This window comes from Vicia villosa, linkage group LG5 (assembly GCF_029867415.1).
Source record: "Vicia villosa cultivar HV-30 ecotype Madison, WI linkage group LG5, Vvil1.0, whole genome shotgun sequence".
Classification (NCBI taxonomy): Eukaryota; Viridiplantae; Streptophyta; class Magnoliopsida; order Fabales; family Fabaceae; genus Vicia; species Vicia villosa.
Genome location: NC_081184.1, coordinates 103831766 through 103843644, shown reverse-complemented (window position 1 = coordinate 103843644; position 11879 = coordinate 103831766). Strand labels below are relative to the sequence as shown.

Sequence of the window (11879 nt, the reverse complement as noted above, 5' to 3'; positions counted from 1 at the left end):
GACATAAAGACATGAGTTTGAGGATGACACTCCTGAGATGACCACTATACAGGCCATGATAGCCGAGACAAGTCATATCTTACTATACAAGAGACAGAGGAGGAAATGGAGGAGAGGCAGATATACATAATAATAGTTGACTTTTTTTGGATAGATTAGAAAGAGAAATGGCTAAAAATAAAAGTGACACTTATTTAAATGGTAATTAAGGTCCTCTTCTAGGGACCATGATCCACTGCAGTTAAAATATGCCACGGTTACTACAATCAAGATATCAATGAGTCATTAGATTTGTTTTCTTTCATTTTTGACTTTTAGATGTCTTTGTCTTAGAAAATGTTAAACAAAACATGTGAGGAGAAAGATAGAGAGAGTTTACTGCAGGCGATTTATTTCCCTCTTCTAGGCCATGGGCCAAAAATATACCTCAATACGACCTATCTACATCTTGTGTGATTTTCTTTTACAAACAAATTTTTTTACCCATCAAAAAGTTTGTTGTGTCCTTGTCTTATACTTTCTTTGTTGTTAAATCTTATTAATTAAAGTTGTTAAGTTGTTAAATCTTTTAAAGTTATTAATTTAATGAAAACAAAGTTTCTTCCTCTAACTTCTTTATTTATTATTATTCTCAGTAAAAGTAAACTTTATCTTGCAAACTTATAATAAATATTACGTCTTATATTTATTTAATTTTATTTTTATAATTATTTAACAAAAATTAATATTTTTTCACTAATTTCTTATTTTTAAAATATATTAATAAAAGCAACACTTTTTAGTAATTTTTAATATTTATTTTACTTATTTAGTTAAAACTAACTTTCTTCCATAAACTTCTATAATTATTATTATTTTAATTTATTTCAACAAAATTTACTTTATCTTAAAAGTGTGGAAATAAGATAAACCGAACTTTATAAATACTAAATCTAATCCACAATAAATTTATTTAAACATATAATTAATTATTATTCATATTATTATATTTTTATAATAAGGTCATTAATATCCCGTGCATCGCACGGGTCAACATACAAGTATATTACTAATATAGAATCTCTTTAATTAAATTTAAATTATTTTAAATTAGTTAATGGTAATAAATCTGTTAACTATTAACATTATTTTTATATATCTAACATAAAATTATTTTGTTTCCTTTATTGTATTTAGTGTAGATTGCATAGAATCATATAAAAGAAATAGAAATACATGGTAAAAAAAACATAATTATGATCATTGAAAAATTAAAGAATCTAATAAAATTATACATATAAGACCAAGGGAGAGAGGAAAAGTTCATGTTACTATTATCTAAAATCCACAATCAAAAAGTAACATTAAGTTATACTATATAGTACAACATAAATACAATCATGTCATATGAACCAATTGACTGTAATGTTTCCAAGCCATATGAACAAAGGAAACTGAGCAAAAGCAATAAACAGCAACAGATAATGGTGTTTACTCGAATCATAACTCCTCACTTCTGCAAAAAGGACTCTTTTCATTGTTTTAACTAAGAATACTCCCATGCATAAGCATGTCCATGGCATCAGAACGTAGTACGAGTAACCGGAGATTATTTTTTCAATAACAGCCAAAGATATGCCTGCGAAAGTTGTTAGAAAATGGTATGATAATCCTGGATATCTTCAAGAATCGTGTTCGTTCACTTTCCGAACAAAGTATTTCGACCCTATTCTTGTCTGGGTTCACGAAATCTTTGCGGGGATAATTCTCGAAGAACAATCTGTTTCTGACAATAGAAAACAGATCAGAATGTAGAGAGGAAGTGTGTAATTTCGTAAACCAAATTGAGACCAAAAGACTCCTTATATAGGAGACCAATAATAGAGACGAAAGGACACACCTTTTCGAAAACAGTTATGTCTGTTGGAACGGGTGCAACTATTCAAACCGACTTGTTATGTCCGTTGGGAAAGGGTGCAACTATTCAAACGAAATTTTTGCTCGGGGCGCTGCCCCGCACCCCGCCCGCTGACCTGGCAGCGGGACCCCAGCCAGGGGCGCTGCCCCTTGGACCCCGGCAGGGCGCTGCCCCGCACCCCGCCAGGGGCTACGCCCCTTGGAACCCCGTTTCTATTACTCATATTCAATTACACGTTTGGTTCGACGAGCGTGCACTCCGCACTACCCTAACTCGTTTCAAACTTAACGCATAATTGCATTGGCCTATAGTAAATCACATTACTACCAAAATGCATTGATGATACTAAAATCACCAACAAAAGTATACCCTGCGTACGATATAATGTCGAGTAGTGGTGCTTCCCCACTTCCTAGTGAAAGCAATGTCGCTTTTAGCAGTGCTGTTTGCATAAACCAACCAACCAATCCTTGATGAATAACCAGTTTAATGCTTCCGGACTAAACCTGGCAGCAACAAATATAGCATGCTTAAGAAACTATGACACCCGAGGAAAAAAGTGATTTACCATCTCTTCATCACCAAAGCAAATAAACTTGACAATATAGCATTGAGGAGTTAGAGAGCTTTATATATTCCTTTACAATTGTACTGATCATCAAAGACTATTGATATCTAATAATTTGCGCGATTTAGCTACCGCACATGATATTTTTGGGATCCTCGAGTCACTTTTGTAAAGGTTATTATGAATAACAATAAAAATGTATCATTTGGAATAGGAAATGTATTCAGCTGCGAAATTATGTTATGTACTAATCAGGAGAAACTATTGTATAGAGCTCTAGGCTCAAGGTTGTCATGATCGGGATCTTGCATAAGATTGGGAGGGGATAGTAAGATTGTAAAACATAAGATCGTAACTAAATTCGGAAGATCCTACCCAATTATTTTTGTTTCATCAGGAGGGGGTAGCAAGATCGTAAAACATAAGATCTTAGAAATCGTAAGATATTACTAAATCGAAAAATAATACTATATATTTGAAGTTTTTTGGAATGATATTTTCGGAGACAAATGTATTCATGGAAAAATGGCCTCCACAGATGCGTAATTCTTGCGCCTCGGCATCTTGTCATCTTTCTCGACTTGTAATGGTGGTGATTGGAAAACAGTCAATCATGTCCAAAACTGGCCAAGATCGCACATAATCATTGGATTTAAGTTTTTTTTCCCAATTTGGCTACACGATTCTTCTTAAAATTAGAACCATTAGGGTGAGTGGGATCGTAAATCATAAGATTTTAAGATCTAGATCATGATTTTGACAACCTTGCTAGGCGGCACATACACACAAATTTGAGGATATAATTCATGTCAATACTATATTATAGAATTAAGATATTAGAGATATTTTATACTCACTTTCCACGAAGACCGAGTGAAATGCCAGCAAGAACAACATAGGTACCAAATGCCATTAATGGAATGTACAGGTCAGGTGCATTTATTGTTAGAACAAGAATTGTTCTGATCAATATTCTTAGTTTTGATGATAACAATGTATATGAATTTTGTATAAGACAATGTGGTACTCTAATCCTATGCATTTTCCATTTCAGGAAATATATAAAGAGTATGCACAATTCAGCGCAAGAAGCACTGACTCAGAAGGTTCAAGTATGCAACATCAGAACATGCTCTCGCAAGACATCAGAAGATGGTCAAGCAGAATCAGAACATGGTCTATTGAAGCATCAGAAGAACTTGAGTTCAGAAACAGAAGCACTGAAGTTCTTATGGTATCGCGCTAGAAGCACTTCAAAGTCAAAAGACAAGAAGATGCTCTGCACTAAACTTGAATAACTAAGTTTAAAATTTTTTTAAAATTTATTAATAGTAATAAATTTTTGTTAACTATTAGTATTATTTTTATATATCTATGAGAAATTTGTTTTGTTTCCTTTATTGTATTTAGTGTCGATTGCATAGAATCATATAAAATAAAGGGTTAATTTACCCCTACAATATAGACGTGTTTTGAATTACCCCATTTAAAAAAAATATTTAAATAACCCTATAATTTTGAGGTATCCCCTAAGTGTGTAAAAACCAAGATGGTAAATAAAAAAAAAAAATTTACAGGGGTAATTTTGCTATCTATAAGACAAAAGACTTAGAATTTTAATATTTCAATGAAGTTTTTAAAAACTTTTTTTTTAAAGGGGTAAATCAAAACATGACGATTAACCCCAAAATAAATAGAAATACATGGTAAAAAAAATAATTATGGTCATTGAAAAATCAAAGAATCTAATAAAATTATACATATAAGACCAAGGGAGAGAGGAAAAGTTCATGTTACTATTATCTAAAATCCACAATCAAAAAGTAACATTAAGTTATACTATATAGTACAATATAAATACAATCATGTCATATGAACCAATTGACTGTAATGTTTCCAAGCCATATGAACAAAGGAAACTGAGCAAAAGCAATAAACAGCAACAGATAATGGTGTCTACTTGAATCATAACTCCTCACTTCTGCAAAAAGGACTCTTTTCATTGTTTTAACTAAGAATACTCCCATGCATAAGCATGTCCATGGCATCAGAACATAGTACGAGTAACCGGAGATTATTTTTCCAATAACAGCCAAAGATATGCCCGCGAAAGTATACCCTGCGTACGATATAATGTCGAGTAGCGGTGCTTCTCCACTTCCTAATGAAAGCAATGTCGTTTTTAGCAGTGCTGTTTGCATAAACCATCCAACCAATCCCTTGATGAATAACCAGTTTAATGCTTCGGGACTAAACCTGGCAGCAACAAATACAACATGCTTAAGAAACTAAGACAACAGAGGAAATAAGTGATTTACCAACTCTTCATCACAAAGCAAATAAACTTCACAGTATTGCGTTGAGGATTTAGTGAGCTTTATATACTCCTTTACAACTGTACTAATCAAAGACTATTGACATCTAATAATTTGTGCGATTTAGTTACCATACATAACATTTATGGGATCCTCAAGTCACATTTGCAAAGGTTATTATGAATAACAATAACAAATGTATCACCAGGAATAGGAAATGTATTTAGCTGCGAAATTATGTTATGGACTAATCAGGAGAAAGTATCATAAGGTTGTCATAATCGGGATCTTGCGTGAGATTGGGAGAGGAAGAGGATGGTAAGATCCTAAAACGTAAGATCAAAAAATCCAACCTAATTATTTTTGTAAGATCGGGAAGGAGTAGCAAGATCATAATAAAAATCGTAAGATATTACTAAAACGAAAAATAATACTACATATTTGAAGTTTTTTTAGATGATATTTTGATTGGAAAGTGTATTCGTGAGAAAATGGCCTCCGCCAAACCGTAATTGTTGCACCTCAACATCATGTCATCCTTCTCGGCTTGTAATGATAGTAATCGGAAAATAGTCGATTGTGGCTAGAACTGGCCAAGATCGCACATAATCAATGGTTTTAAGATGTTTTTTTCCCCAATTTGGCTACAACACACAATTCTACTTAAAATTGGAATCATTGGGGGTGAGTGGGATCACAAAATCGTAAAATTATCTAGATCGTGATTTTGACAACCTCGCTAGGCTGTACATACACACAAATTTGAGGATATAATTCATGTCAATACTATATTATAGAATTAAGATATTAGAGATATTTTATACTCACTTTCCACGAAGACCGAGTGAAATGCCAGCAAGAACAACATAGGTACCAAATGCCATCAATGGAATGTACAGGTCAGGTGCATTTATGTCGTGAATTGGAGGTTTGTAAGAAAGTCTACCTCCTACTGGTTCGGTAATTCTAGTCCAATGACCCTGAACAAGAAAACACAAAAGTAAGAACAAGCAAGAAAATAAAATAGCAAAACAAAAGTAAGAAATTCAACTAGATGAATGCAGAAAAGAGTGACATTATTGCTTACCCGGTGCAGGAATGGAAACAAAACCACCTTTAATTTGTTCTTAACATAGTGGTCATTCACTTGGAAGTAATATTGGGGGTCTGAGAAATACCGACATATCTGTTTTCAAAAATAGATGATTAATTAATAAATAAGTTGTGCACTGATATGTATGTATTGTTGAAGCGAGATCATACACCATGTATGAATTAGATTTAGAGGTAAATTTCATTGCAAGTTTTGATACATACGTTGCTTTGGACGTACTCAGAGCTAGATCCGAATATTTTTTCTCCATAAGCACCCAATCCACCTCGAATGAGTCCAGAACCGGCAGCATTAAATGCATTTCCCAACACATTAGGTTGTGAGCTTGTTGGAGGTTGAGAATAAAATTGAGGCACCCCTGGTTGCGGCCTGACATTATTATACATTCTCACTGCTATGACCAAAGCCAAATAACAAATCAGATACAACTTTTTCAAGATTATAGATATGACCTAAGGAAGAAACAAAAAAAGGAATGTTGGGATTGAAGACGCGTAGCAACAACACTTCAGGTTGAAGACAGACATGTCTGACACCAACATATAGTTACATTCAATAACTTCCATTTTCTTAAATTATTATTGATGTACATGTGTTGGTGTCAATATCACGTCCGTATGTGTGTTGATGTTTCATAGATCAAAACCTTATGATAGAAACTAATTGAGAAAGCAGTTGAAGATCAAGTTCATTAGGCAGAAGATAACACAGTGCATATAAAGAAAGATCTCTTTCTCTCTTCACATGAATAAACTCATTTGTTTGGTTTTCCGGGGATAAAATTGATCCTGAGTGAATTAATTATGTAAAATTGATTTTGGCTAAAAATGAGTGGTAGGTAAAGTGATTTTGACTAAAATCAGATAGAACTTTTTCAAGGTTTAAGATATGATATGACCTAAGGAAGAATGAAAAAAGGAATGTTGGGAATGAAGACTTTTAGCACCAACACTTCAGGTTGAAGACGTGTCTGACACCAACACATATTTACATTCAATAACTTCCATTTTCTTAAATCATTATTGATGTACATGTGTCGGTGTCAATATCATGTCTTTATGTGTGTTGGTGTTTCATAGATCAAAACCTTATGATAAGATCTAATTGAGAAAACCGTTGAGGATCAAGTTCAATATGTAGAAGTTAACTCAGTCCATATAAAGAAAGCTCTTTCTCTTTACACATGAAGAAACCCATTTCAACTTGTCTGGTTTTACGGTGAAAAAAATTGATTCTGACTGAATTGGTTATGTAAAATTGATTTTGGCTAAAAGTGAATTGAAGGTAAAATAATTTATGTATAGATAAATTTTTGTAAGAATGAGTTGAACAGACAATTTCACTGAAAAAATCTCAAAAGCTACAGATTCTAGCTCCAAATAGAATCATTTTTAAAAAAAATCAATTACCAACCAAATATGTCAAAATCAATTCTACACATTCAGAGTCAACTCTAAGTGTTCCAACCGCGAAACCAAACATACACTTAGGTATGCTTGGTTTGAAAAAAAAAATTTTGTGTGAATTGATTCTATAAAATAGATTTTGGTTAAAAGTGAGTTGAATGTAAAATGATCTATGTATTAATAACTTTATACGAAATTCAGTTGAACAATTAAACTCAAAATCTACAAATTCAATCTTCAAGTAAAATCAATTTTGGATGCAGAATCAATCCTACTTTGAAAAAACCAGACACCTCAAAATCAATTCTACAACTCTATAATTGCTTTTAGTTGTTCCAAAAGCTAAACCAAACATGATACACTAAGTTTAGATGTATGAATGACATTACAATTTACATCACTTCCATCACTCCCAATTCCAAGTTCCTAACTTTTTGGTGCTAAAAACACCCTAACCCTCTCTAATCTTACCTTGGATCATGCAAATTCATAACTTGTTAGGGTTTAAGAAAGAACACCAAGTGTCAAAGCTTCTAACTAATTCAATTCAGTTCAATTAAGGAAAAAAGACATAACTAGCATACCATTAATAGCTATTAAGAACTAAAAAAAGGGTAAATTGCACAAATCATAATTTTAAATACTAAATCATAAACAATAAGATGAACATGAGAACTAAAAGTGTTAATTTCATATCATGGCATAGGATTTACATAATCTAATTTAAGAGAATATAGATAAACAGTGCAATTTAACAAAAGAATTAGGGTACAAAAATAGAAGAGAGAAGAACCTGCGTGAAGAAGATGATGAAATGGTTAGTAAAGTATGCAATAAAAACAAAGCCTTTTCTAATTCGGCACTGTTATGCAGATTCTTCTTCTGCAATAGTATATTGCTATATAAAAAAAAAATTTAAGGAATAGCCACGGTAGCTATCCAATGAAAGCGTGTACACGTGTCCCCTGCTATGGTTATGAAGCTCACAAACAAATATATGAAATGATATATTGTAATAAATAATTATGAAAATTATTGAACAATAAATATTTTTATGAGAAGTACTAGTAATAAAAGAAAGAAAGGTAGAAACCAATCGTTACTGGTGATTGGCGCTGGATTTGATAGGGAGAATCACGGTTCGATCTTCTACAATTCTGATCGGGAGGGGATAGAACCACTTGATGCCAGAACACGCCCCCGAACCAGACTAAATCGGTGGTATAAAGCCAAAAAATAACGAACCAGACTAACCCGGTGGTATAAAGCTAAAAAATAACCTAAGAAAGGTAGAAGAGTGTTTTTGTGTGGGTTCGGATGCTGGTGAGCCTCACGGGTCTGGGTCTACCTGTCATTGGTAATAAGCATTTTAGATGATTACATTTTACAAATGAGATTGAATGTAAGAACAGTGAACACATGAGGAGTTTGTATGTAATTTTTTAAACTAAAAATCTCTTTTTAGGCTTTACCAAAAACTCTTTTTGAACAATTGAAATATATAAAAGAATTTTTTAAAATATTTTCTTACCGAATTGATTTTTTTATTTAAAATAAAGTACTTCAACTAGATTGAAATATAAACTTTGTGCTCTTAGGCTATGTTTGGGAGTTTGGAGGGAAAGGGAGGGGAGAGTTTTGGAAAATAGGAAGAATTGAGTGAAAAGGATAAAAAGATTTTGGGTAGGAAGGTTTTGGAGGGTTTGAGTTTATTCATAACACCAAAAAACCCCATAAAATGGGGAACTCAAAAATTGTATTGAAGGATGGTTTTGAAGGGTTTTGAAGGGCTTACATTAATATTCTAAATATCTTTTAGGTTGTTATAGTATTCTGAAAATTAAAAATTTAGTAATGATAGTGACTCTTTTATCATTCTAAACAAAATCATTTTTTCAAAAAATGTCAAATATTTTCCTTATTTAAAATATGCTTAAAAATGTGAAAAGAGAAAAAAAAAACTTTTTTTTTATAGCCAAAGGATTTAAAATTATAAACAACCAGAGGACATAATTCCATATTACATTTACAGTTTATGATAGCAATGTAAAACAAGGCAATCACCACTACATTATTAAAAAAGCCACATAATTATTGTACCGACAAATACAACCATCACTTACACTAAGCATACCTTGAAGTGTTTTAAAAACAAGACCGAACCGGCCGATCAGACCGGTTGAACCGGGAACCGGTCAGGTAATCGGTCTGGTTCGATTGTTGAATCGGATATGTCATTAAAAATGGTGAACCGGTCACAACCGGTATAAACCGGAAAAACCGACGATTTTCCAGAACCGGTGGTTTAAATGCATTTTTAATTTTTTTTATTTTAAAAACTTAAAACAACATCATTTTAATTATTTTAATAAAAAATTAAAATAAAATAAAAAATAAAAAAAATAAAAAAAAAATAAAAATAAAGATGTTTCGGATGCAAATGATTTTGATATTGAAGAACGAGATACCAACATTGAAATAATTTTTTCTTTGAAATTAAATTTAGTAGACAATAAAATTACTTTATTATAATTTATTCAATTAGATTATTTTGCGATTAAATTTTGTTTGCAAATATATACTTTGTAATTTTGTACTATTTTATTATGTGTGATACCTATGTTTAAAATTTGAATTTAAATTATGAACTTGTGAATTTATTTAGGATATGATATTTTTTTAAAATTTAAGTGTTAGTTATATATTGTAGAGACTGAATCATGATGTTCGACATGTTTTATACCTATATAGTTTTGTTATAACGACCGGTCTATTCAACCGAGTTATCCGGTTTAATCCGATTTAGTCATGCGGTTCGACCAGTGACTCAGTGGTTCGACCAATAAACCAGTGACCCAGTACTCTCACCGGTTTGATGTCCGGTCCGGTTTTTAAAGCACTGCCTTGAACAAAGTCACACAAGCAGGCCACAACTGAAAAGTAAAAAAACGCACTTTATTCAGAGCTTGCATCAGGAAGGACCAACCAAACTCTCCCTATTCCTAAGATGATGATTTTCGTAAGCTAATCACAACTCATGACAGCGACGCAACAGCCACGAAATAAACTAGTAGCATGACGATGTAACTTAGCGATCCCGCCCTTGCAAAACAGTTCCGAGATCTATCCGCGAGAAACTGATATGCCAAAATTGTCATAAAACTGATCCGCAATTTAAAATCTATGCAAACACCTCGAGCCCAATCTATTTATCCATCCTATACATTCTTTTGAATTAGAGATCCACTTATAAAGGGAGAACTGAAACCCATTAACATTGCTCTTTAACCATCTCCACAGTGACAAATGAATATTATCGATGAGAGCATCTTCACAACTTCCGTTGTTACTGAAGATTTTACCATTACGCCTCCTCCAAATAATCTAAATGCACGCATACCAAATGACACAAAGTTTCTCCCTTAGGCTCCTTCCACCATTATACAACCCTGCAAAATGGAAAAAAAATCGTACAGCAGAATTGTGAAAAACACCAGAAATATTTAGCCATCTTATAATATCATTCCACGTTGACGAGGCTAACGGACATTCAAAAAAAGATGTGGGCGTCACTTTCCTTTTTTCCGCATCCGAATGGACAGTATTTTTTAATTCGTCGAGAATGCCTCTTTTAATTAAGTTATCCCTCGTCGGGATTTTGTTTTGCCATAGAAATCTATGAAAGATTTAGGTATTTAAAAATAAAGTTTTTGGTATTGTAGATATATTTAGCAACAAAACTGAAACACTATACTTAGTACCATGGTCAGCTCAATCAATCTAGAGTCTCTGTTCTAATTTAAAAAATAGACCTTATTAGAGTTTGACCTAACTCATCCTTACAAAATCAGTTGGTAAGGTGAGGAGTGTTCCTCTATATATACTTTTTCAATGCTCTATCTCCAACCAATGTGGGACTTTAGGATCTTCCTAATAGACCTTAATTAAAACTAAATACAATTTTAAAAATATCCATCTGACCTACTTCCATATGCATTTTTATCGGAATTTTTACAAAATCGTTTAAAATCATGTTAATTTCCTTTTAAAAAATAATTAGGCCCTTAAAATTTAAAGTATTGATTTTAAGTCAATTTTACCAAAATGTAAATTTAGAGAAGCATATTCAAGACTTAGAGGTGTTAAAAAAAGTGGAAAAAAAAAACACTACCTCATGTTGGTTTTTAAATGAATACCATTGCTCATGTTGCTGAGTTTCAACTCTATATATAAAAGATCAAAAGACGCAAGTCTTCTTCAAGAAATTATAAAACATAATACTATATAAATTAACCACATGTATAGAATACTATTTTTATGTTTGAAATTAAACATAAATCTCACATCATAACCACATGTATAGAATACTATTTTTATGTTTGAAATTAAACATAAATCTCACATCATAAGTTAGTATATATTGAAAAAATAGATTTGATTATAAAGATTTATCTAATATAAGAATATAAATATGTATGCAGCATAAATCAGTTTTCAAACACACAAGGTTGTACACTTGCACCGGAGTTTTAAAAGGAATGGGCCCCTGTAATACGGTGAACTGACTTTTTATAATCAA

General features: G+C 32.2%; 1 protein-coding gene and 1 pseudogene across 2 annotated transcripts; both read right to left on the bottom strand.

Moving 5' to 3' along the window:
- Positions 1-1332: 1332 nt before the first annotated feature.
- On the bottom strand, positions 1333-3951 carry LOC131605101 (uncharacterized; annotated as a pseudogene).
- Positions 3952-4241: 290 nt separating this feature from the next.
- Positions 4242-8209, bottom strand: LOC131601924 (uncharacterized). 2 transcript variants are annotated; one of them, XM_058873853.1, is made up of 5 exons: positions 8094-8209; positions 6098-6285; positions 5868-5966; positions 5609-5760; positions 4242-4721 (listed from the first exon to the last, which is right to left on the bottom strand). In XM_058873853.1, exons 2-5 carry the CDS (start codon positions 6278-6280, stop codon positions 4334-4336), a joined length of 822 nt encoding a protein of 273 aa, XP_058729836.1. In that variant the 5' UTR covers positions 6281-6285; positions 8094-8209; the 3' UTR covers positions 4242-4333. The 2 variants fall into 2 exon arrangements, with proteins under 2 accessions (XP_058729836.1, XP_058729835.1); XM_058873852.1 differs by having other exon boundaries at positions 6098-6288; positions 8094-8207.
- Positions 8210-11879: the final 3670 nt, after the last annotated feature.